The sequence below is a fragment of the Perca flavescens genome, chromosome 19 (genome assembly GCF_004354835.1).
Source record: "Perca flavescens isolate YP-PL-M2 chromosome 19, PFLA_1.0, whole genome shotgun sequence".
Lineage (NCBI taxonomy): Eukaryota > Metazoa > Chordata > Actinopteri > Perciformes > Percidae > Perca > Perca flavescens.
Window position 1 is genome coordinate 5,221,020 of NC_041349.1, and position 22,601 is coordinate 5,243,620.

At 39.0% G+C, this 22,601-nt stretch overlaps 2 protein-coding genes across 7 annotated transcripts in view; both read left to right on the forward strand.

Annotated features, from left to right (window-relative positions):
* The window catches only part of LOC114574062 (low affinity immunoglobulin gamma Fc region receptor II-like), a 392,591-nt gene that overhangs the window by 333,232 nt on the left and 36,758 nt on the right, over positions 1-22,601 (forward strand). The window lies entirely within an intron of this gene.
* LOC114574090 (CD276 antigen homolog) overlaps positions 1-22,601 on the forward strand; it is a 42,783-nt gene that overhangs the window by 10,165 nt on the left and 10,017 nt on the right. For 2 of the 6 annotated variants that reach the window (XR_003695026.1, XM_028606406.1), the window contains exons 2-3: positions 11,911-12,261; positions 12,372-13,153. Coding sequence is in view for 3 of the 6 variants with exons in the window: in XM_028606406.1 (XP_028462207.1) it covers positions 11,911-12,261; positions 12,372-12,514 (494 nt within the window). In the remaining 3 variants the exon portion in view is untranslated. Of the gene's footprint in view, positions 1-11,910; positions 12,262-12,371; positions 13,154-17,339; positions 17,359-22,601 lie in introns of those variants that run through there. The other 4 variants (XM_028606405.1, XM_028606404.1, XR_003695025.1 and 1 more) reach the window with 3 other exon arrangements.

A 22,601-nucleotide genomic window follows, 5' to 3' on the forward strand; every position in this document is an offset into this window, starting at 1 on the left:
CTCTGTCACCGTCCCCCGGCCTTTCTATTTAAAATGTATTCTTTGGTTCTGACCCGGCCGATTCAAACGGACTCCTACTTGCACACAACTCAAACGATTTCAACCTAATGTTGGTGCACCTTACATTTTTTATTTATTCTTTGGTTCTAACCCGGCCGATTCAAACGGACTCCTACTTGCACGCGACTCAAACGCATACCTCGGGTCTCCCGTCCCGGTCGGTTCCTGTGCATTTACTCAACTACGGACCTTCTTTCAGGTTTTTAAGCTTTAACCCATACAAATCACACACAATCACATACATTGCCTTTGACTTATTGCTCTCAACGAATTCTCAATTGGGCATTACTTTTATCAATTACTTTAACAGATTTTAATAGACTTACGAGTTTGTCGCTGCTGATCTCTCCCACCTAAATCTTCCTAAATTAACTATTTGCAGATTTTCGATAAAAACAGGTTCTGGCTCACCTTTTCATTTCAGGCCCTGTGTGAGAGAGGTCAGCAGTCAGCACTCCAGTTTTTCAATTTGCCTTTTTTTCTTTAATCCTCCAAAAATCCACGTCGAGGGTCACCATCTGTTAAATAATTCTCTAAAAGACGTTTTCTTTGATTTCTGGAAGAGGAAGGAGAGGCTGGGGTCGAATTGAAAGTTAAGCAAAAAGGTTTAATGAAACTGCATGAAAACGACAAGATAAAACATAATCAAACATAAAACATAAAACACTGCAGCTGACAGCGGACTGATCTCATGCTTCTCCTTGCGGAGTTACAGAAGAACAGTCATGTGACATGACAAACAATACGTTGTAAACAGCGGACTTCAACGTGCTTCCCCTGTCGGGGTCACAGATTGAAGTGTCGACATCACCTCAGTTTCCGAATTATATTCCTGTGGAATTGTGGGTGTCTGATTAAAGACACACCTCTGATTTTAGGTTTACCCCAGGTCACAGACAAAGGTTGTTTCACATGGTAGTGCCGATTCTGTTCAAGTTTACAGAGTTTGCATTAATTTCATTTTTTCTAATCACGTCTGGCCCTGCAGGGAGTGGCTCCCCAAAACCAGAAACAATAGTTACCTTTCCTGTGGGGACAATGAGTCTTCTTCATATGCTAAATGTCAGACATGACCTGATTCATTCTTTAGAAGCTAGGTTTTAGGTGAGACACTCAAATGCTGATTAGTGTAGTTACTTGATTAAATTTGGCTGCAGGCCCCATTAAACATTGTTTTCAAGGGACTTCTGGTATGGCGCTGTGGGGGTGAGACACGCAGTATGGAGCTCCCAGTTAACTTTTGAAATTATACTGTTTTAACATCGCCCTGGGCTTCAATTTGTGTTTTTGAGGAATCATACATTTGCGAGATAACATATACTACACTTTGTGTCACGGCTGGAATGAGTGGCAAACCGAAATCCTCGCAGCAAACACTGTCAACACGACAGGCTAGTCTTGCTAGCAAACTTTCAGCTATGGCGGAGGACAGGGCTGGCGGCAAGATGGAAGATGTTGTATCCATGCCTCAACTGGTGTCTGAACTAGCTAAGCAGAGATCTGTTCTAATGGAAGATATATCCACGTTGATTCAAGGGTCGCTAAAACCACTCCAGAACGCTGTGGAGGCTATACGAGATACCGTCAACTCGTTCCAAACCAGACTAGCATCAACGGAGGCTATAGCTGGTGAGAACTTTGAGCGCTTGAATACTGCTGAAGTAACGATAAACACGCTGAAAGTGGCAAATCAAGAATTGTTAGACCGGGTGGATGATCTCGAGAACAGATCACGCAGGTCGAATCTGCGAATTGTGAATATTCCGGAGGGCAGTGAGAACGGCAAAGATCCAGTCAAATTCATGGAAAAGCTACTTATGGACTGTCTGGAGTCGAGTGTCTTCGCTGAGCCACCTGAATTGGAGAGAGCACATAGATCGTTGGCTCCTAGACCAGCGCACGGGAAGCCTGCTAGAGCATTTGTGGTGTGCTTTCGGAGTTTTCAACAAAAAGAAGCAGCGCTGCGTTGGGCAAGGAGCCATGAGGTTAAGTTCCATGATGCGAGCCTTCGGTTCTATCCCGACCTAAGTGCTACCCTGGCGAAAAAACACAGGGCTTTCAACGGAATTAAACGAGCATTGTATGAGAAGGGAGTGAAATTCCGCCTGGTGTATCCAGCCCGCCTGAAGGTGATCTTGGGCGAAGAGACGCTCACCTTTGATTCACCGGACAAAGCACAAGAATTCTACGACAAGTGCATTCGGTCCTCTGAGTGAAGGGAGGTGATGGACTTAATACAAGCTTGGTGGAATTGATCTAGTCTGCTTGATGACTAGGTACTCCGCTCTTAATTGATAAAAGCACACTCGCCTTATTTAGCTTGTAAAATGTATGGCACTTTCATACTGATGTACATTGACAAATGTTGGGACTCTTGTAGATAACATAGTGTTTAAAGGTTGTTCACCGGTAAGGCATCTTTAGCGAGCCTGCACTTTATCCCAATTTGGGATCTAGACATAGGCAGTTCACGCGCTATGGGTTTCAGTTTATTATGTATTTGTTGTGTGGGGTGTGGGGGGTTTCAGGTGAGGGGAAGATGCGTCATGTGTTTTCACTGTGAGTCAGTTTTGTTAAGTATTTGTGGTCTACTAGTCTTGAGTTTTTTTTTCTTATGAATAAGGGTAGGCTTAATCAAGACTTGGGTGAAGCTGTCAGGTTTATAAGCTGGAATGTCAAGGGGATGAATGGTCCTGTGAAACGAGCAAGAATATTTGCACATTTGAAATTTTTAAATGTGAAATTGCTTTTTTGCACGAAACTCATTTATTAGTGAAAGATCAGTTCAGATTAAAGAAAACATGGGTGGGTAAATTATTTCATTCTGGATTTACTCATAGGTCTAGGGGGGTGGCTATCCTGATACATAAGAAAGTGCCATTTAACCCAACTAAGGTAATAGAGGATTCACAAGGTCGATATGTCATTGTATTAGGATGTTTATATTTTAAGCCTGTCATACTGGTGAATGTATATGCTCCTAATTGGGACGATGAGGGATTTATTGAAAAAGTGTTAGCATCCATTCCAAGTCTCAATTCCCATTCTCTAATTTTTGGGGGAGATCTAAATTTTACAATTACTCCGTCTCTGGATCGTTCTAAACCAAAATCTAACTCTCCCTCCAAAATGGCAAAAAGATTGTCATTGTTCATGGATCAGGTAGGCTGTGTCGACCCATGGCGTTTCTGTTTCCCATTGAGCAAAACGTATTTGTATTTCTCCCACGTACACCATACGTATAGTAGAATTGATTATTTCTTCATTGATAGAGCACTGCTGTCTTTGGTTAAAAAAATGTAATACTCATCTATAGTTGAATCTGATCATGCCCCAGTACTTTTAGACCTTTCTTTATCACACAAAAGTGCGGAGTATACTTCATGGAGATTGGATACTTCTTTACTGAAAGAGAAGGGATTTTGTCAAATGATCTCATCAGCCATTGATGAGTTTCTTGATTTTAATAGAGGTGATGGTGTATCTCCAACTATTTTATGGGAGACACTCAAGGTTGTTATTAGGGGTAATATTATTTCATATAAATCCATGCTAAATAAAAGCAGAAGTTTAGAGCAGGAAAGATTGATCAAAACTGTACAGGTGATAGATAGCCAATATTCAGCTTCCCCATGCTCAGAACTTTATAAAGAAAAAGTAGAACATCAGGCTAAGTGTGAGCTGTTTGCGTCAGAAAAAACTGCAAGGATGTTGTTGAAATCACGGGGCATTATGTATGAACATGGGGAAAAGTCGGGTCGTCTATTAGCCCACCAGTTAAAAAGTAGAGCATCTGAGCAACATATCTCGTGTATTATGAGAGAAAATAGGGAACTTACGGTTGATCCTGTAGAAATTAATGATACATTTCAGGCATTTTATTCTAATTTGTATTCATCTGAAGCTCCTAAAGACAATACAGTTATGGATAATTTTTTCAGAAATTTAAATATGCCCACGATTAGTGCAATCAGTAGAGCAGAATTAGAGCTCCCTGTTTCGCACACTGAAATTGCGGATGCGATTAGGAACATGCAAAATGGGAAGGCACCCGGCCCGGATGGGTACCCAGTTGAATTCTTTAAGAAATTTGCAGGGCAATTGATTCCACTTTTACTTGATATGTTTAATGACTCAAAAGCTAAAGGTACTTTGCCCAGGACTTTGACTGAAGCTTCCATAACTTTATTGTTAAAACCAGGGAAAGATGGAAGGGAATGTGGGTCATATCGCCCTATTTCCCTCCTTAATTGTGATATCAAAATATTGGCGAAAGCACTTGCACGCCGTTTGGAAAAAGTTATGCCAGAGGTGATCTCCCCGGACCAAACGGGTTTTATGACGGGACGGCACTCTTTTTCGAATGTGCGCCGCCTTCTAAACGTCTTATACTCACCAGCGTCCAGTGTGGTGGCAGAAGTGGTCATTTCATTGGACGCTGAAAAGGCGTTTGATAGGGTAGAGTGGAGTTATTTGTTTGAGTGTTTGAGTAGATTTGGTTTTGGCCCTAATTTTAGATCTTGGATTGAGCTTTTATACTTTAGTCCAAAGGCTTCAGTAGTTACCAATGGGTATCATTCCAAATTCTTTTCCCTGACAAGGGGTACGCGGCAGAGATCACCAATAAGTCCACTTCTGTTTGCTTTAGTTATTGAACCTCTCTCTATTGTGTTCAAGTCAAAGCCCGAAATATGTGGAATTCATAGATGGGGATTGACCCATAAGTTATCTCTGTATGCGGATGATTTATTGTTGTACCTATCAGACCCTATACATTGTATTCCCCATGTTTTGAATATATTGCAAACATTCAGTGTTGTCTCTGGTTATAAACTTAACCTAACTAAAAGTGAGTGTTTTCCTATAAATGCCTTGGCCCGGTCTCTTCAGGACTCAGATTTACCTTTTTGTATGTCCAGAGATGGGTTTAAGTATTTAGGTATTAATCTGACTCCAACCTTTCCTGAGCTATACCATAAAAACTTTACTCCATTAGTAGACAAATTAAAGTCCGATTTTCAGAGGTGGAATGCCATTAATTTGTCATTGGTTGGTAGGATTAACTGTATTAAAATGAATGTTCTCCCTAGATTCCTTTATCTTTTTCAGTGCCTTCCAATTTATCTGCCTAAGTTATTCTTTCAATCTCTTGATAGGTGTATAACATCATTTATTTGGGCAGGTAAAGCTTCTAGGCTTCAAAAGAGACTCCTTCAAAGACATCGTTCCAATGGAGGCTTGGGTCTGCCAAATTTACAGTTCTACTATTGGGTGGCTAACTGCCAGAAAATACTTTATTGGTGTCAGTCACCAGATATGGACTGGTGTGAATCTGAGAATAACTCGTGTCTGTCAACATCACTCTTAGCTTTAGTAACTTCTAAAATCCCTTTGGCGATTTCAACACATACCTTAAATCCAACGGTCAGCAATACATTACGTATTTGGCTACAATTTAGAAAACATTTGGGTCTTCCTGATTTTTCCATTCAAGCCCCAATTTGCCATAATCATTTATTTTTACCAGCTAGAATAAATGCAACCTTTTTGGAGTGGAAAAGGCAAGGCCTTGTCAGATTTAAAGATTTTTATAAGGATGGTGTATTTGCAAGTTTCAAAGACATATGTGAAAAATTTGATCTCCCCTGCTCAAACCATTTTAGATATTTACAGATTCGTCACTTTATTCGTAGTAATTCGACGGCTTTTCCAAATGTACCAGAGCCATCCGGTTTGGATGATATCTTGGAAGTGTCTTCTAAATTAAAGGGACTTATTTCCAGAATGTATAATATCATCACTTCCCATAGTGACAATACTCTGGATAAGATTAAAGCAAAGTGGGATGATGAACTAGGAGAGACAATATCGGATAGTACATGGGAGGAAGCGGTGCGTAGGGTAAATGGGACAACATCCTGTGCTCGTTTGAGCTTAATCCAGTTTAAAGTTTTACATAGGACACATTTTTCTAGAGCTAAACTGGCAAAAATATTTTTAGGCATGAATGAAAATTGTAGCAGGTGTAATAGTGCTCCAGCAACCTTGACCCACATGTTCTGGCCATGCCCACGTTTGGATCACTTTTGGTCAGGGGTCTACAAAACGTTATCTGAAGTTATAGAAATAGAATGTGAGCCTAATGTATATACTTCGATCTTTGGAACAGTGCAGAGTGACCATGTAGGGCTTGCTAGATATAAGGATGTATTAGCCTTCTCAACTATGATTGCCAGGCGGCAAATTCTTTTACATTGGAAATCCCCATGTCCACCAAAAGTATCTGTATGGCTGACTGATCTTATGATTTATCTGAAATTGGAGAAGATAAAGTATGCACTTAGGGGGTCTGACGACCTTTTTTATGATATCTGGAACCCTTTAATAACGTATTTTGAAAAACTTAAGTCTCTTCCTGAGATTCCCTAATGACATGTGAAGCACTTTGATAGTTTGATGGCAGAGGCCTAATGAAGTCTGCATTATTGTCTTACGTACTATTGGGATGGCTTTTTTATTTATTTATTTTTTTATTTTTTAATATCACTGGATTTTGTGTAAATGTACAGGTGACTCACTATTATCTTTTGTTTGATTGGTGACATACTGAGACGCACAGAAGTTCTGATGAGGGTGGGTTTGAGGGAGGGAGACCACAGGGGTTTTTGTTTTGAAATGAAAAAGTAAAACGAATATATTTCATGTGAGACTGTAACTTGATTGTTCTGTACGAATAACAAGAGAGTTTAAAAAACAAACAAAAAAAAACACTGTTTTCAAAACATAAGCCGGGTTTTAACTTTTTAACTTCAACAGTGTTCAACTTTGTCAGTTACTTTAACATTTAAAAGAGGGATCGTCACACGTGCTTCTAACTGCGCAGTTTTGAATGAAACAAAATGTGTGTGTGTGTGTGTGTGTGTGTGTGGGTGGGGGGACGGACGGACAGATAGAGGGAGAGGGTTATGTGTGCACCAAGGTTATTATAGTTTTGCATTTTTCATTAGATTTTATTTTTATTTCGTTTTGACTTTTTGTTTTGAAATTAGTTTTTAAATCGAGTTTGCTAGTTTAGTTTAGCATTTTTTTTTAAATGCTTAGTTTTAGTTAGTTAGTAGAACTTAGTTTTAGTCTTTTTTGTAATTTGGCTTATTTGTTGGGGGCAAGATTGAAATAGGTCAGAAAAAAGTATTGTGTAATAATAGGTCAACAAAAACATCATACCACTTTAGAAATATGTATTCACAATGTATTCATCAATAACACCAGTACATAAAATGTACATATGATGATGAGCACTAATACAGTATCTCACAAAAGTGAGTAGACCCCTCACATTTTAGTAAATATTTCATTATATCTTTTAATGGGACAACACTGAAGAAATTACACTTGGCTCCAATGTAAAGTATTAAGTGTACAGCTTGTATAACAGTGTAAATGTGCTGTCCCCTCAAAATAACTCAACACACAGCCAATAACGTCTAAACCGATGGCAACAAAAGTCACTACACCCCTATGTTAAATGCTAAATTAAAATAGCCTTCACCATACCTAGAGATTAGCATGGTTTTATGTCAGTTAGCCTAATAGCTGGTTTGATTTGCAGTGAGAGATGATTTTATGGAAAGTAGCCCATGCCAATCTCTAGGTATGGTGAAGGGTATGTGAAGAAGTGGGGGGGCTATTTTAATTCCAAAGGCCAAGGGAACTTCATCAGGATGCATAATATCCTGGATCCATGAAATAACTGGCCTTTAAAAATAAACTAATCTGCCTGCCTCTATGGGAATTTAACATAGGGGTGTACTGACTTTAGTTGCCAGCGGTTTAGACATTAATGGCTGTGTGTTGAGTTATTTTGAGGGGACAGCACACTGTTATACAAGCTGTACACTTAATACGTTACATTGTAGCAAAGTGTAATTTCTTCAGAGTTGTCCCATTAAAAGATATAATGAAATATTTATTAAAATGTGAGGGGTGTACTCACTTTTGTGAGATACTGTATGTCAACAGTCTACACAAGACGCAGCAGTAAGTGCAAAATGTGTTAGTAACTGTGACAGAAAAAAAACCTAAATAGCCAACAGACTAAAGAAGACATACATAAACAGGTGTTTTGAACTTTGGAGAGACTTTTGAAAAGATTTAGGCATTTGAGCCATGTCAATAGAAATATTGCTTCTTTTCATAAATCCGAGGAACTTGTTATTGTAGCCTAGCTGTCTGAGAGCCTTGAGATCACGTTTCCAGCCCAGGGTAACCAGTTGTTTTAGACCCATTGTTTCAGAATCCGTGTGCTGCCTGCTATAATTTATGACATATCCTTGTACAAGGATAGCGCAGAGGTGTAGTAGAAGGTTGGAGCGCACACTATAGTTATGTTTTTAAGCCTAAATCAAATTAACTTGTTGTTTCAGAGTACTCAGATAAACAGTGATTCATGTCCTGTTGACTGATGTGATTAACGTGATAGTGAAGTGGACAGCAAAGTGGATTTGTATATTTTTATTTTTGCTGAGGAAGGTTCGAATCCAGGGCGACAAGGATCATCTTAATTACTTTTAAAACACGCTGTACAATGTTATAGTAATGTAGGTCTCAGATATTCAGTTCAGTTCAGTGTAGTTTTTATTTGAGTTGCGACATGCAAAGGCCAATAAAATGTTTATGAATATGTAGCGAATCTGTTGATGTGGGTAGGTTGATAGGTTTACACGGCATCTGGACAGGCTCGGAAACCAGTAGGTGGAAAAACCAGAAGGCACATAACACCGGGGTTATATTAGCTTCTGTTTCGGTAGCTTAGCCTCCTTGTGCGCGCTTCTCAAAAGTACTTTCAAATTCGTGGGATTTTACTCTTAATTGTCCACTTATTTTACCACCTTCCACTGCGAGGCACTTGCTTTTATCTGACACAGTCATAATCAAATAGGACTCTGCCGCTTTCTTACGACTTTCGGTACCGCTATGATGCCAGGCGAGGGGCATGGACATGTTGTGTTCAATTTGACGTGGAATGTTGGAATTTCTGGATTTCCAGTCGGAAACTATATATGTCTACGGCATAGACTGAATAAAACAGGACTGTGTTCGGAAATGTCAATTCTGAAAGATATAACGTTATTTGATCTGTGAAAGACATTGACAAAGACGAAAACTAAGGACATTTACGCAATAATTTTATTTCATTTTAGTTAGTTTTGCAAACAGACATTACAGTTTTACTTTATTTTTCGTTTTTTTTTGTAATGCCTTGTTTTTATTTTTATTTCAGTTAACGAAGATGTTTTTTCCCACCTTGTTTTCGTTATTTCGTTCGTTTTCGTTAACGATTATAACCTTGTAAGTATTCATATTCATTACTCAGGTAGAAGTATAGATACTACGGTTTAAAAAGACTTCTGTAGAAGTTGAAGTATCAACTCAAGCTTTTTACTCAAGTAAAAGTGTAAAAGTACTGGTTTCAAAACTACTTAAAGTATAAAAGTAAAAGTAATGTAAGCGAAAAAATGCCATTAAGGACAAAAGCTTTGAGTACAATGCAAATACATTAAAGAACCATATATGTGTACTACTGCGCATTAACATGTGTTTCATGGAGTGGAAGATATGATGACTAGTTGCCTATAAGTATTGTAAATTGCAATACTTATAGGCAACTATAAGTAAATAGTATTACAATTTGTAATAGTGCAAAAAGTCAAACTTAGACTTCAGAGTCATGCTATCAATAGCCTTTATTGGAATGTAAATGTCCATCCAAGCTTAGCTGCAGGAATCTGTGAGGGCAACGATGTAAGATAACAAAACTGGACAGAGAAGAAGTAAAAGTCTGCTGTAAAATAATTACTCCAGTAAAGTATAGATACCCCAAATTTCTAATTAATTAAGGTAAAATGTGTTTGTACTTGGTTACTTGACACCTCTGTGTGTGCATCATTTCTTACTGTGACGGGCGCATGGCTGCAGTCACGGTAGCCATCGCTACATATTTCATATCTCAAAAAAAGTGAAGACGTTGGCTGAATATGTTTGTTTGACCGTCTTTATGTTCGGTTATTTATGCTGGTTTTATATCTTGTCATTCATCAAATTCCCCATATTAATCCCTACTGTGGTGATTTGCTATAGTCCTAGTTATATTCATCTATACATCATTGTTTAATGTTTAAAACCGTACAGATTGTCACAAACATCTCCGGTTATAAGAACCACCACAACACTTGAGCCTTTGTTAACTAATGTTTGTTTATTAAGTGTAAAAGTATACAGAGTGTAAAATGGTTTAGGCTTACTATGTGCTCTTTGTTATAGGGGAAGGTTTGCTGCTATCCTTGAGTTTAATTGGGTCTGTTACTTCCGGGGTAACAGGAAGTTGACCTGTATTTTATGTATTATATTTTACAGCCAACAAGATGTCTTGTGGCTGTGGTTAATTGTAATGACCATTGTATACATTATATGCTGTATCAGTCTAGATTTTCAGCTATATATATATTTTGGCTGTATTAAGCCTTATTGGTGTACTCACCTGAGCCACCCCTGTATTGTGTATGTTGGTATGTTCCAATTTGAGGGGCCGGCGTCAGGCTATATAGAGTGGCCATAGTGTTTTCTCGGAAGACAGAGCTGGAGTGTACTGGGAGGGTGTAGGACGTAAGTCTGCTGGATGTCCTCTATGTGATAACCTGATTTAAAGTCTATTAGTGCATAGTTGTGTATTTGTATTTCTGATTGTTTTGACTCTCAAGTCAATTTTATTTTGTTTTCTTTAAAGTACCTTTTAGTTACTTTCCTTAATTTTGTTAATCTTTTTATTATCATTTTGTGCCTGTGGGCCTTAATTGGGTTAACCATAATAAAAGCCCATCAATTTCACATCACCTTTGACTCACCCTGAGTGTTAATACCTGCTCAAGACTACTCACCGCAGCTACCCTCAACACTTACACATAGGACAGACATTAAAATTCAGTTAGTACAGGAGAAACACAATGTGACCCTTTTTAAAACCAGCGAAGATATTAAATAATATATGAATAATATATTCTACATGTATTTAATATGGGAACCAGCCTTTAGCTTGAAGAGATTGAAATTAGTTTATTCATGCAAATTTGCAGACATTAGTAAAATGTTACTTTTTTGGGATCCAACTCTCATATTCTGTTGGGAAACATCAGTTTGACTCCTGACTCATATCTACAAAATAATCTGGAACATTTTCCCAACAAAAATTGGAATAAAAAATAAATAAATGAAAAGATGGAAGTTTAATATGGAGTCTGAATTTAAAAAGACGGCTCTGATTGGCTGGGCGAATGGTGCCATTCAATCACATCACAGTGCTGTATGCTAATGATTCCAAAACAGGGTTAAGTCTGCAGTTGCCAGTAGAAATTATAAGTATAACTTTATTTGCAGTATATAGCACCTGTAATGAGAAATGAAATCCATTAGAGGCTAAAGCTTAGATACCAAAGTTTCCTGGGTGAAAGTCTTGTGTTTTCTCCTTAACTTCTTCAGGACATGAACACCTGTTTCCTGGGTGAAAGTCTTGTGTTTTCTCCTTAACTTCTTCAGGACATGAACACCTGTTTCCTGGGTGAAAGTCTTGTGTTTTCTCCTTAACTTCTTCCAGGACATGAACACCTGTTTCCTGGGTGAAAGTCTTTTTTTAAATGGAATAACTTTTTATTATTTTTCTCTCTTTCATTCTTTCTCGCTCTTTCTCTCTCTCTCTCTTTGCACACTGTGAAATGTTTTGCGAAATATATTTTTTAATTAACATTTACCTATGAATTTATTAATATTGTTCATCAATATTATTTCATTGTTTTTCAGACAAACTTGTTGTGTACCCTGGAGATGATGCCACTCTGCCATGTCAGGCTGCTGATCCCTCCTTCAGAGCTGTAGAGTGGAGCAGACCTGACCTGGAACCAGAGTATGCCCTCTTCTACAGAGATGGACACTTGGATACTTACAAACAGCATCCATCCTTTAAGGAGAGGGTGGAGCTGGTGGACAGACAGCTGAAGGACGGAGACGTGTCTTTAATTCTGAAGAATGTGAGCAGACACGACGACGGAACATACGAGTGTCGAGTTGCACCAGCTGATTTCAGACGTAAAAAGAGAGCCATCATCGACTCTGAGCCAATCAGAACCATCTGTCTGCAGGTTAGAGAACCAGGTGAGTGTTTCTGAGTATCAGGTCGTAGCTGCAGTTTCAAACATCAGAGAGGATGAAAGCTGCTCCACTATCCACACATTTACTTACTCATAAGTTTTATTCATCTCCAGGTCCAAACAGTGGAAACTCCAAGGATGAAAACTCCATGAATGTTGTCCCTGAGGATAGAAACTCCGCTCCTGTTGGCCTGACAGCAGGTGTTCCAGTTGGACTGTTTCTTGTAGCTGTTGCAGTGGTTGGTGTCCTGATATAAAGAAGACCTAACACCCCATCAGTCCCTCCTACTACGACTGATGAAGCATCTGCCACTACGCGTGTTTGACAACTCACAGGTACTAGAAATAGTGTGTTGTTTTTCAAATTTTTTTAGATCAAATTGAATGAATGAATTAGATTTTTATTTCGAACAACCTAAAAAAAATAATATATATACATATTCGCTTAACAAGTAAATCTATCTAATTGGCAGTGTCATACATCAGTGTTTCCCGGTCGTTTCAAATAGCGCCACATATCCATTCCAGTGTTTCGCCTGTTCACTCTCAGCAGCACACCGTCGGGATTCCATGACCAAGGCAACTGTCTGTGGTGAGTTCACGTGTCCTCAGACTAACGTCAAAATGGCCCGCAACATCATCTTTGTATACAAACTCAGATCAGACATTCCACCACACATCAGTGTGTCTAGATTGAACACACAAGTTCATGACCCTAAATGAGGAAATGCCATTTGATTTCATTAAGAAAAAGACAGGTTTGACTGCAGAGTACCAACTCTGCTGCAAATGTTCAGTTAAAGCTACATAAAGAATTTATCCCATCTAGTGGTGAAATTGTACATGACAACCAACTGAATATTACTTTCTAGCCCTTCCCATTCTGAGCGCGTTTTAACTCCTACGGTGGCCGAACCCGAAATTAGCTCTTAGCATCTCCATCGTTTACATGCAGCTGTTCTAGCCACTCCAATATTAACTTTGGTCTTGTTGCTTTGCCTGTTGCGTTGTCGTTTTTATTCTTTTTTTCCTCCCCGGCTGGCATTCGTCACGGTGCCACTGAGTCTAAAAGTGCAAAATACGGAGGTATCTAAAATATAAGACATGTTTTCAGTTATTTCACACTTTTTTGTTAAGTACATAATTCCATATGTGTTCATTCATAGTTTTGATGCCTTCAGTGAGAATCTACAATGTAAATAGTCGTGAAAATAAAAAGGAAACGCATTGAATGAGAAGGTGTGTTCAAACATTGATGATTGCAGTCTGAACGTGGCCGTATGGTAAAACGGGCTGTGACTGCAGAGTACCAGTTCTGCTGCAAATGTTTAGTTAAAGTAAAAAGAAGGCATTATCAGCGCTATGTAGGCTACTTCAAGGTGGAGATTTTCAACTCTAATACAATGCAAAAAAAAAGATACAGATGGTGGCCTGTGTAAAATGTTCTCCCTTGTTTGTGTTGTTTTTGTTCATTTTCGTGGAAACTATCTATGTATCAAGCAACAAACTAAGATTGGTGTACAAATGTCGGTTCATTCCATCATGCACCTTGCAATCTACTTTACCCTATTACTTTTTGCACTCTACATCCCAGTCCATATGTACTTGTCTTAATATTCTGTCTTATTTTTATATTTGTATTTTTGTATATTATGTTGATATTTGCCTTATTTATATTGCTGTCTCTATTGTACAGTATGTTACTACTACATGTCTGTACTTAGCCAATGAATCTGATTCTGACGCTGGACAGTTTAAGAAATAATAATCATATTTTATTTGTGATATTTTGTGAGTAGACTCTGAATCTGGAAGGTTCTCTGTTAGGTACATGTAGTACAATGTTTTCCTCTGAAGTACAAGTACACAGTGACGCTGTAGTATTCAGTACAGTTAAGGTTGGGCAAGGCAGCTTTATTTGTATAGCACATTTCAGCAACAGGGCAATTCAAAGTGCTTTACATAAAACATTAAGGAGCAGTTAAAAACAATTAAAACACAAATTAAAACAGGTAGTAGTGCAGTAGGGCAGGTAAAAAAAAAAAAAAAAAAATAGTGACTTGGTGTTTTTGTTACCCATTACAAGTTTGCAGTAGTTCTAGTTTTCACTACCATGTAGCCGTCGCTACAAAGCTTAGTTTAATCTCGGTAAACCTTGCTAAATCCGGGACAGTTCACAGTCTGTCTCTTGATAAGTTCACAGAAATATCTGAAAAGTTCAAAGACGTTGTCTTTCTTATTGACCTAGTTCACAGACTAAATCTGACCAGTTCACAGACGTGGTCCTTGTAGTTAGTTGCATATCAAGTGCCTTGGGGTCATGAGGCCAAACCAATCTAAACATGCCTACTAGTATTTTATAAGCCAAACCAATCTAAACATGCCTACTAGTATTTTATAAGCCAAACCAATCTAAACATGCCTACTAGTATTTTATAAGCCACACCAATCTAAACATGCCTACTAGTATTTTATAAAGCCAAACCAATCTAAACATGCCTACTAGTATTTTATAAGCCAAACCAATCTAAACATGCCTACTAGTATTTTATAAGCCAAACCAATCTAAACATGCCTACTAGTATTTTATAAGCCAAACCAATCTAAACATGCCTACTAGTATTTTATAAGCCAAACCAATCTAAACATGCCTACTAGTATTTTATAAGCCAATCTAAACATGCTTACTAGTATTTCATAAGCCAAGCCATTCTAAACATGCCTACTAGTATTTTATAAGCCAAGCCATTCTAAACATGCCTACTAGTATTTTATAAGCCAATCTAAACATGCCTACTAGTATTTTATAAGCTAAGCCATTCTAAACATGCCTACTAGTATTTTATAAGCCAAGTCATTCTAAACATGCCTACTAATATTTTATAAGCCAAGTCATTCTAAACATGCCTACTAGTATTTTATAATGAGGTGTGAAGAGTTCTTCGGATTCATCGGTTTGTGTGTTTGGTCAGATCAGGCATTTCTGATTCTGTTTATTTTGTATTTTGCACTTTGTTACACTTGAATCCTCATGTTTTGCTACTTTTGTATGAACAATTTTCATGAGCAGAATCAATAAATTGTTCTGAATCTGATATTCATTGTTTTTATTTATATTAGCAGTTCACATTTTGTTCTTTGAGCTGACCCCAGGTCTGCTGTGTCACACCATTTCCTTCTGTTTCCACTGTTGTACTTGTACACATCAGGTACATCCCGTTACCTTATTTGTTTCCCTCACTTGTTTCCTTCACTTGCACCTATTCCTCGTCTTCGCACGCCCTCAAAATCTTCTGCCAGTAACATTTTCAACTGTTCGGACTTTTTTTTTCTCCAAAAAAATAACCTAAATTATGAGCGGTGAGAAAATAGTCTTCCCATATCATGATAGTTTATATACCCACAGTCCTATCTGGCTTCTGGTTTTGGCCTTTTTGAATAAAGAATAGATTATCACCGCTCACTGGCACGGAGAGTTACTTCTTCTCATGGTAGTTAGCCGTCGGCTGTAGTCTTTGCGGTGTGTTCAAGTGCACAGGAGAGATGCGGAGACAGACGGATCCTCAGTTGGGAAATGGGACACTCTCATTCACTCCAGCATTACTTTTAAACATCATCCTTTACCTATGAGGCATACAGAGTTGTATCACCTGTCACTTAACGCTAAAGAAATCCTACATTTAGTCTAGTCTGCCCACCACTGGTCGGTGTTGAGGCCAGATCCAATTTTTTTCAGTGATGGAGAAAAGTAGATGTGATTCCAGCCACTTTTCATTTGTTCTTTTATAACGTTTTAAGTGAGAAAACAATATTAATCATGGCAAACTATCTCTAAAACGTGTCCGGTGGCGGACTTTAAAAATGAAAACTGTATTACATGTGGAGCAATAACACAGATTTACAGGTTCAATCTTGGACTCATATTCTAAACATGCTCAGATTTCCCACTGGCAGTCTGCTCATTAACCCCTGGATTACACTTCTGCAACAGTCACACACATTACTATAAATACAGTGGGAGAGTTTATGCCGCCAATGAGTAAAAAAAAAACTTTTCCAAAGACAGAAACAGCATTGATCTTCCTCATGATGACATGTCACATTATTATGTATGGTAACTGTCCTTTAATGACCAGGTTTGCTCATGGCTTCTGAAAATTTTGAGAAAGAAAATGTAGATAATTGATCAGCTAAAAAACTGAAATAAGAAAACTTTATTGATCCCCTCAGGGAAATCATTAAGTTGCAGTTGCTCACAGTCTACTCTCCCATTGCCAGTTCTATCTCCACAGCGCTGTGGAGTAAGGTCTGGCTACACCACAGATGCATTCTGGGATAGGAGAAAAAAAAACGCTCAGGGGAATACATTACAGAGATGGTTTTCTTTCCGGGTTTGGCTCTTTGCACCTCGTGACTGAGAGCTGTACAGTTTACCGACTACTAACTAGCTAACAGATGCTAATTACAGTTAGTGGTAACCTTAGCAACATTATCTGTCCAAAGCTCATGAAATCCCCTTGGTACTGCATACACTGTCATAAACTGGTCTTATAACGTTGATGACATCTTTATGACAAGTTCAAATGGTTACACTTTTCTGGAGATCAAGATAAAATATGTACATTTATAATGGTCTCATGACAAACAATTTAATGTAAACCTACCAATTAATGATATTATTAATTAAGCCTGCCATGACATATTTATAACAGGTTATATTTTCTTGGTAAGACATCGACAGCTTATGTTGTCTTCATTAATGTCAAGTTGTCATAACAAAACCATCTCATACAATGCCAAGTTGGCATTAAAAGTGTTGTAATTAACCAAAACATACTTAATGACAAAATTCATTCACATTCAAAAAAAATTAATGTTGGGGGTCTTGTCCTGTCTTATGCACACCCCTTCATATAAACTGTTACCGAGATGTGATATGGAAATATGTGTTGTGATGGAATACTTCTGCTCTGAGACAACTGTTAATCATCAACACTGGAGTGGTCTTTTGAGATGGATTGATTGATTGTAAGGCCAATGAATGAATCGGAGTGTTACCTGTTTCTCTGCCTCGATATAAAGACACCATGATGAAAGTGGAGATGCAGTACGGACAGAACATCACCAGGTGGACGACCAGTCGGAAAACAAGGTGGAGAGGGTCTGAGGCCAAGGGCGGAGCTGCAGAAGTAGGTGGGCCTGAGTTCGTAGGTTTCCCTGCGGAGAGAATCAGCTGTCAGGTGAATATCTGGATGAATGAACTCCTGAAATCAAAGGTTACCTCCTCACCTGTGACAGAGACCCAGCTGGGTGGAGACTCTCCAACACTGCTGATGTCGCACTTGTAGAGGCCTTCATCAGACCTGGAAACATGGTGGATGGTCATGTGACCTGCAGGCTCAGTCCTGATGAAGGAGCCATCTTTATAGAAACCAGCTGGGAGGTTGGAGGACATCTTTGTTCTACAGGTCAGAGTGAGGTCTTCTCCCTCCATCACAGGGAGGACAGGACTCTGCAGGATCACTGGTCCACCTCAACACAGAGACAAACTACAGCATGTCATCCATTCACACACAGCTTCATCAATACTGACTGTTGCAGGAAGAACCAGCAGGTCTTCCCCAGCCATCTCCACACTGAGTCCTGGTTTCTCTGGTTGTGTTCCTCCTCAGAGTCCATCCAGCAGAGCTGTCGTCCTCCTCACAGCTCAGAGAGACAGACTGTCCTTCAAACATCTGAGAGCTGCTGGGACTCACAGTCAGAGAGACTGGAGGGGGGAGGGAAGAGGAAGTAGTAGTTAAAAAACGAGTTGATTATTACTGCTACTGTGACCATCACTGCTTTCGACAAAGCGGGCCTCTGAGGCTTCACATTGATTCTCTAGGACACTTAAGGAATCAGCTCATGTCTTTACTCTTGCAATAATTGATCTAAGCTGGGAAACCTTCCTCCATGTTTGCTACCAGGACGCTCCAATATATTAACCTCATTGTGTGTGATGTTTTTCCATCTTTACCTTTCTCATTTTATATTTTTGCCCACAACAAGTATCTCTACATTAAAGCCACTCAGAGTTTCAAAGGGATGTGGTTAACCATATCTGGTATTCTGGTATTCTTACTCAGTTCAGCTCACAGTTCACTCTGTTGGCTTGGTCTTTCATTTAGGCTAGGTATTTTTTTTTATTTTAACCATGACTATATGACAGTAACTTTGCTGTGTTTGGCCAACAAAATAAAGAGCATTCAAATTGCAAACGCAAACATGACATCTCACCACAGAATGTCCAAACCAACAGCTGATTCATTTAATCAGAGACAAAACTTAGAGAGTTAAAGGTGCAGTAGGTAAGATTTATAAAACTAACTTTCTGTCATATTTGCTGAAACTGACCCTATGTTCCAGTAGAACTACATGAAGCAGGTCATTTAAAATAAAATCCGGCTCCTCTGGCACCACCTACAGCCTGTAGTGCGATTTGCAAAAATTCACCGCTCCCTGTTCAGATGCACCAATCAGGGCCAGGGGAGGTATCTAACTGCATGTCAATCACTGCTCATGCACACGCATTCATTCTCCCTTGTGGGGAGGGGGTTAGGAGACCATTTTGGGCTTTAGTGGAAAGGGGGGGAGGGACTGAGAAGTTGATGTTTTTTTGACTGGATCTTCACAATCCTACCTACAGCCCCTTTAAACTAAAATGACCGACAACACGCGGACACCGCGGCAGGTGCAACAAACAAAATTACTAATAACATTATTAAGCTGCATGATAACAACACAGAGATGAATAAACAATATAAACTCCAGCAGCTTCAGACACAGACACACACACACACACACACACACACACACACACACACACACACAGACACACACACACACTACGTTTCCTAGCAACCTTCCTCTGAACAGTACCATCCGTCCCAGAGAGTGTGTTGTTGAACTCACCTGTCTGAACCTGAGGTGGAGGATCATCCATCAGCATGTTAGCATTTAGCATGTTAGCTACAATCAGCATGCAGCTGTTGGTGAAGTAACATGGCAGCAGGTCTCTTCTTCTTCTTCTTGGTGACTTACCGCCATCATCTGATGTGGAGGGTGGATCAGGATATCTAATATTAGGCTGTGTACAGTACTCAACAACTAAACTAAAATCATAATAAATAAGTAATAATAAAACTCAAATCTTCTCAATCGTTATGTGTTTAAGATAGTAAAATAATACTTGATAATACACTTTTCTTGAGTCCTTTTGATAAAAATCTATTAAATCACACTGTGCTTTTATCTTTGTGGAGTTTTGAATCAACTTCATATTTCTTACTAATTGCATCACCTAGTGTGCTGGAGGGGTGGGGCCTGAGCTAATTCAACCTCCTGCTGTCCTTGATAACAGATGTTAGTACATTTGAGGATAACAGCAGGGTTAAGTTAGATGCCCCCCCCCGGACAGTCATTCTCTCACATAAACACATATATGATAGTGTTCAGTGTTAATAACTAAAGATGACCTGATGATGCATACATTGAGCCAATCAGGTGCTGAGGCTTTGAGAAGAAAGCTTGATGTAATGCAGTCAGACAGCCAGCAGGAGGCAGCTTTCACCCTGTTCTCCAGAGGAGCATTTCACTGGGAAGTCTCATTAACTCACTCAGCATCTCTATCAGAGCTCAGACACTGACAGGTCTATAGTATGGAGGAGAAGAAGATTAATATTTCTGTCAATAGACGTTTTAATTTGTGGCAAATTACAAACTGTGGGTTAAAGAATCTCTTTGGATTTGTCTCAGAGAGGGGACTTTTTTATCCAGTTTACAGTTTGAATGGAAGCTTATATCATAGGAATATATAGGTAATATATTAAAATCTTTGGTCTATATGACTTTAAAATTTGTTGACACAAAGGTAAACTGAGTGATTTGAGTAGAGAAGCCTATCCGGTAGCGAGTCACAGCATGTCTGTTTGTATGATGACGTAACACACACTGACTCTCTTCCTGACTCTGCAGAAAGCCAGCAGAGTTTTTCCTGTTGTTGTCATGGTGAAATCTGCCAAGAGACAAGAATTTGGACCGTGTTTAACCCGTGGGGAGGGGCTGAATAAGGACAAACATGATGTGGGCTATGAAGAGATGTTTGGTTTAATGATTGATGTCTAAATACTTTGTAGACAGAGTTACCTTGTCATTATCTAATGTAGATTATTGATAATGTAGTTATGCTGTATATAACTGTGTATGATCTTAGTATTCTCCCTGTTAGGACAAGTTAGCCTGAAAAAGAAGAAGCTACGTTTTCTGCACAGTGTGTATAGTAGGTCTATAAAATAGATTTAAGTGACATTAAAAGCATGTATGTAAAGCATATGAAATATCTGCATGTGTAACTCAGGTTTGGGAATAAACAACAAAGGATTATCTGGCTCGGATCATTATCACAGTGTAATGTGATGGGCTTGAAATTGGGATCTGAGAGTGTGGGTGGTGGGGAAGATTTATTTTGTAGTATGAGTTTTGGCCCGGTTTGTGCCAGAAAGCATGTTGGAGAAACAGTAGGAAGAGTAGAGCAGGTTGGGCTGGACTATACTCTGATACACAACAGTAGGAGATCAGCTGGTGGTCTGCAAGGAAACAAGATCAATACACTATACATGAGTTCAGTTCAACAAGTTATTTTATCTGATTACAAAACATGTCATTTCACATTCAGGTTCTTCTGGGAAGGACACAGCCATGACGCTGAACTGACTTCTAACAACAACAAGACAATTAAACACACACACATTCAGACACACCTATGTCTCCAGTTGTGATAAAGAAATAAAGATGATCTGAGAGCTGATTCCATCTGTGTTTAATCCAAAGGATACAGAGAGAGAGAGAAGAGGAGACTGAGGTCATGAAGGTCACTACTGCATGTTTGTCATGTTACACACAGAGCACTTCACAGGAAGAGAGAGAGCTGAACACACAGATCCCAACATCTAAGTATTAGGAAGCAAAAAGAGGCTCACATATTAAGATATATAAAAAGTAACAATGACCAACAAACATACAATGTGCCTATACAAGTCAAAGTGTTTCTGTAACCTAACAAGAGTATAAATAGTGTGACGGTGCAGAGATGAAAGAGTTAATAAAGTAGACTGAGGTCAGTCAGTGCTCTGTGTGTGTGTTTGTCTGATCAGTAAAGATGGCGGCTGCTTCCTCTGCTAACTCCTAACTGAACTCTTGACCTTAAACTCACTCTCAGTTTTTGTTTTCCTGTGAATCATTCAAGTGAGACTACTAATGCAACTCTTGTCTCTGTTCAGTGTTGTGTACCTTGGCTCACAGCCAGCGAGATATGAAGAAATAAAACTAAAACTAAGATCACATCTAGCGTTAAAGTCAGTATTTGAATCATTTGATGTCACCGATTTATAGGGGCAAAGTTCAGTTATTTAAAAAGCAATTAAAAAGGGATTTAAAGGAGCCACTGGACAGGATGATGAGCGGGAGGTATTTCACTTATTAAAAATAGTTTCCCCCCCCCCCTCTGTCTACTGTACCCTGATCTCTCATCCGGACTGATGAAGAGAAATACCCCGGCGTCACATTATGACAACCAAATTATAACAACGATAAATTAAATTATTGAATTGATTGCAATTTGGTTAAATAAATACACATCCCTATCATAAAAGGTAAGTGAAATAAGTGCTGGAATAAAAGGGAGTAGGACTATATTAAAAGCTTTCGCCGTTATGACTTTAAGCAGCCTGCAGCCGACTGTGGCTGCAGCAGGGGTTGAGGATCAGCCTTCCACGCCGATTTAAAGTCTGTCTGGTAATGACTCAGCATGTCAGTTTAATGACGCAACACACACAAACTCTCTTCCTGACTCTGCAGAATGCGAGCAGAGTTTTTCCTGCCGTTGTCATGGTGATATCAAACTGTTGATTCAACACGCTCAGTTATTGTTAGTATGATTGTTTTGACAACGGTTAACAACTCTGGGCTAACCCACGAATTCATCAGTATCATTAACTGTATTGAAAGACGACTAATTGGCTAATTGTAATTTAGCCAGCGAGCAGTCAGCCACTATCATGACTATCATTATCATTTACTGAACCGTCGGGAAACAGACCCAGGCACCCGATTCCGAACAGAGGCCATACGTAACCACCCCCCCTCCCCCCTAACTTCTATCTATTCAATAGAAACTATTTCTTCCTCACAGCAGCTAATGACGCTTAGGAAAGACATTCAAATCCAGTTAGTACAGAACAAACACAAAGTGGCAAAGTTCAGTCCAAATTCTCGTCAGCTTGCTATACATTTTACAATTTTCACTCT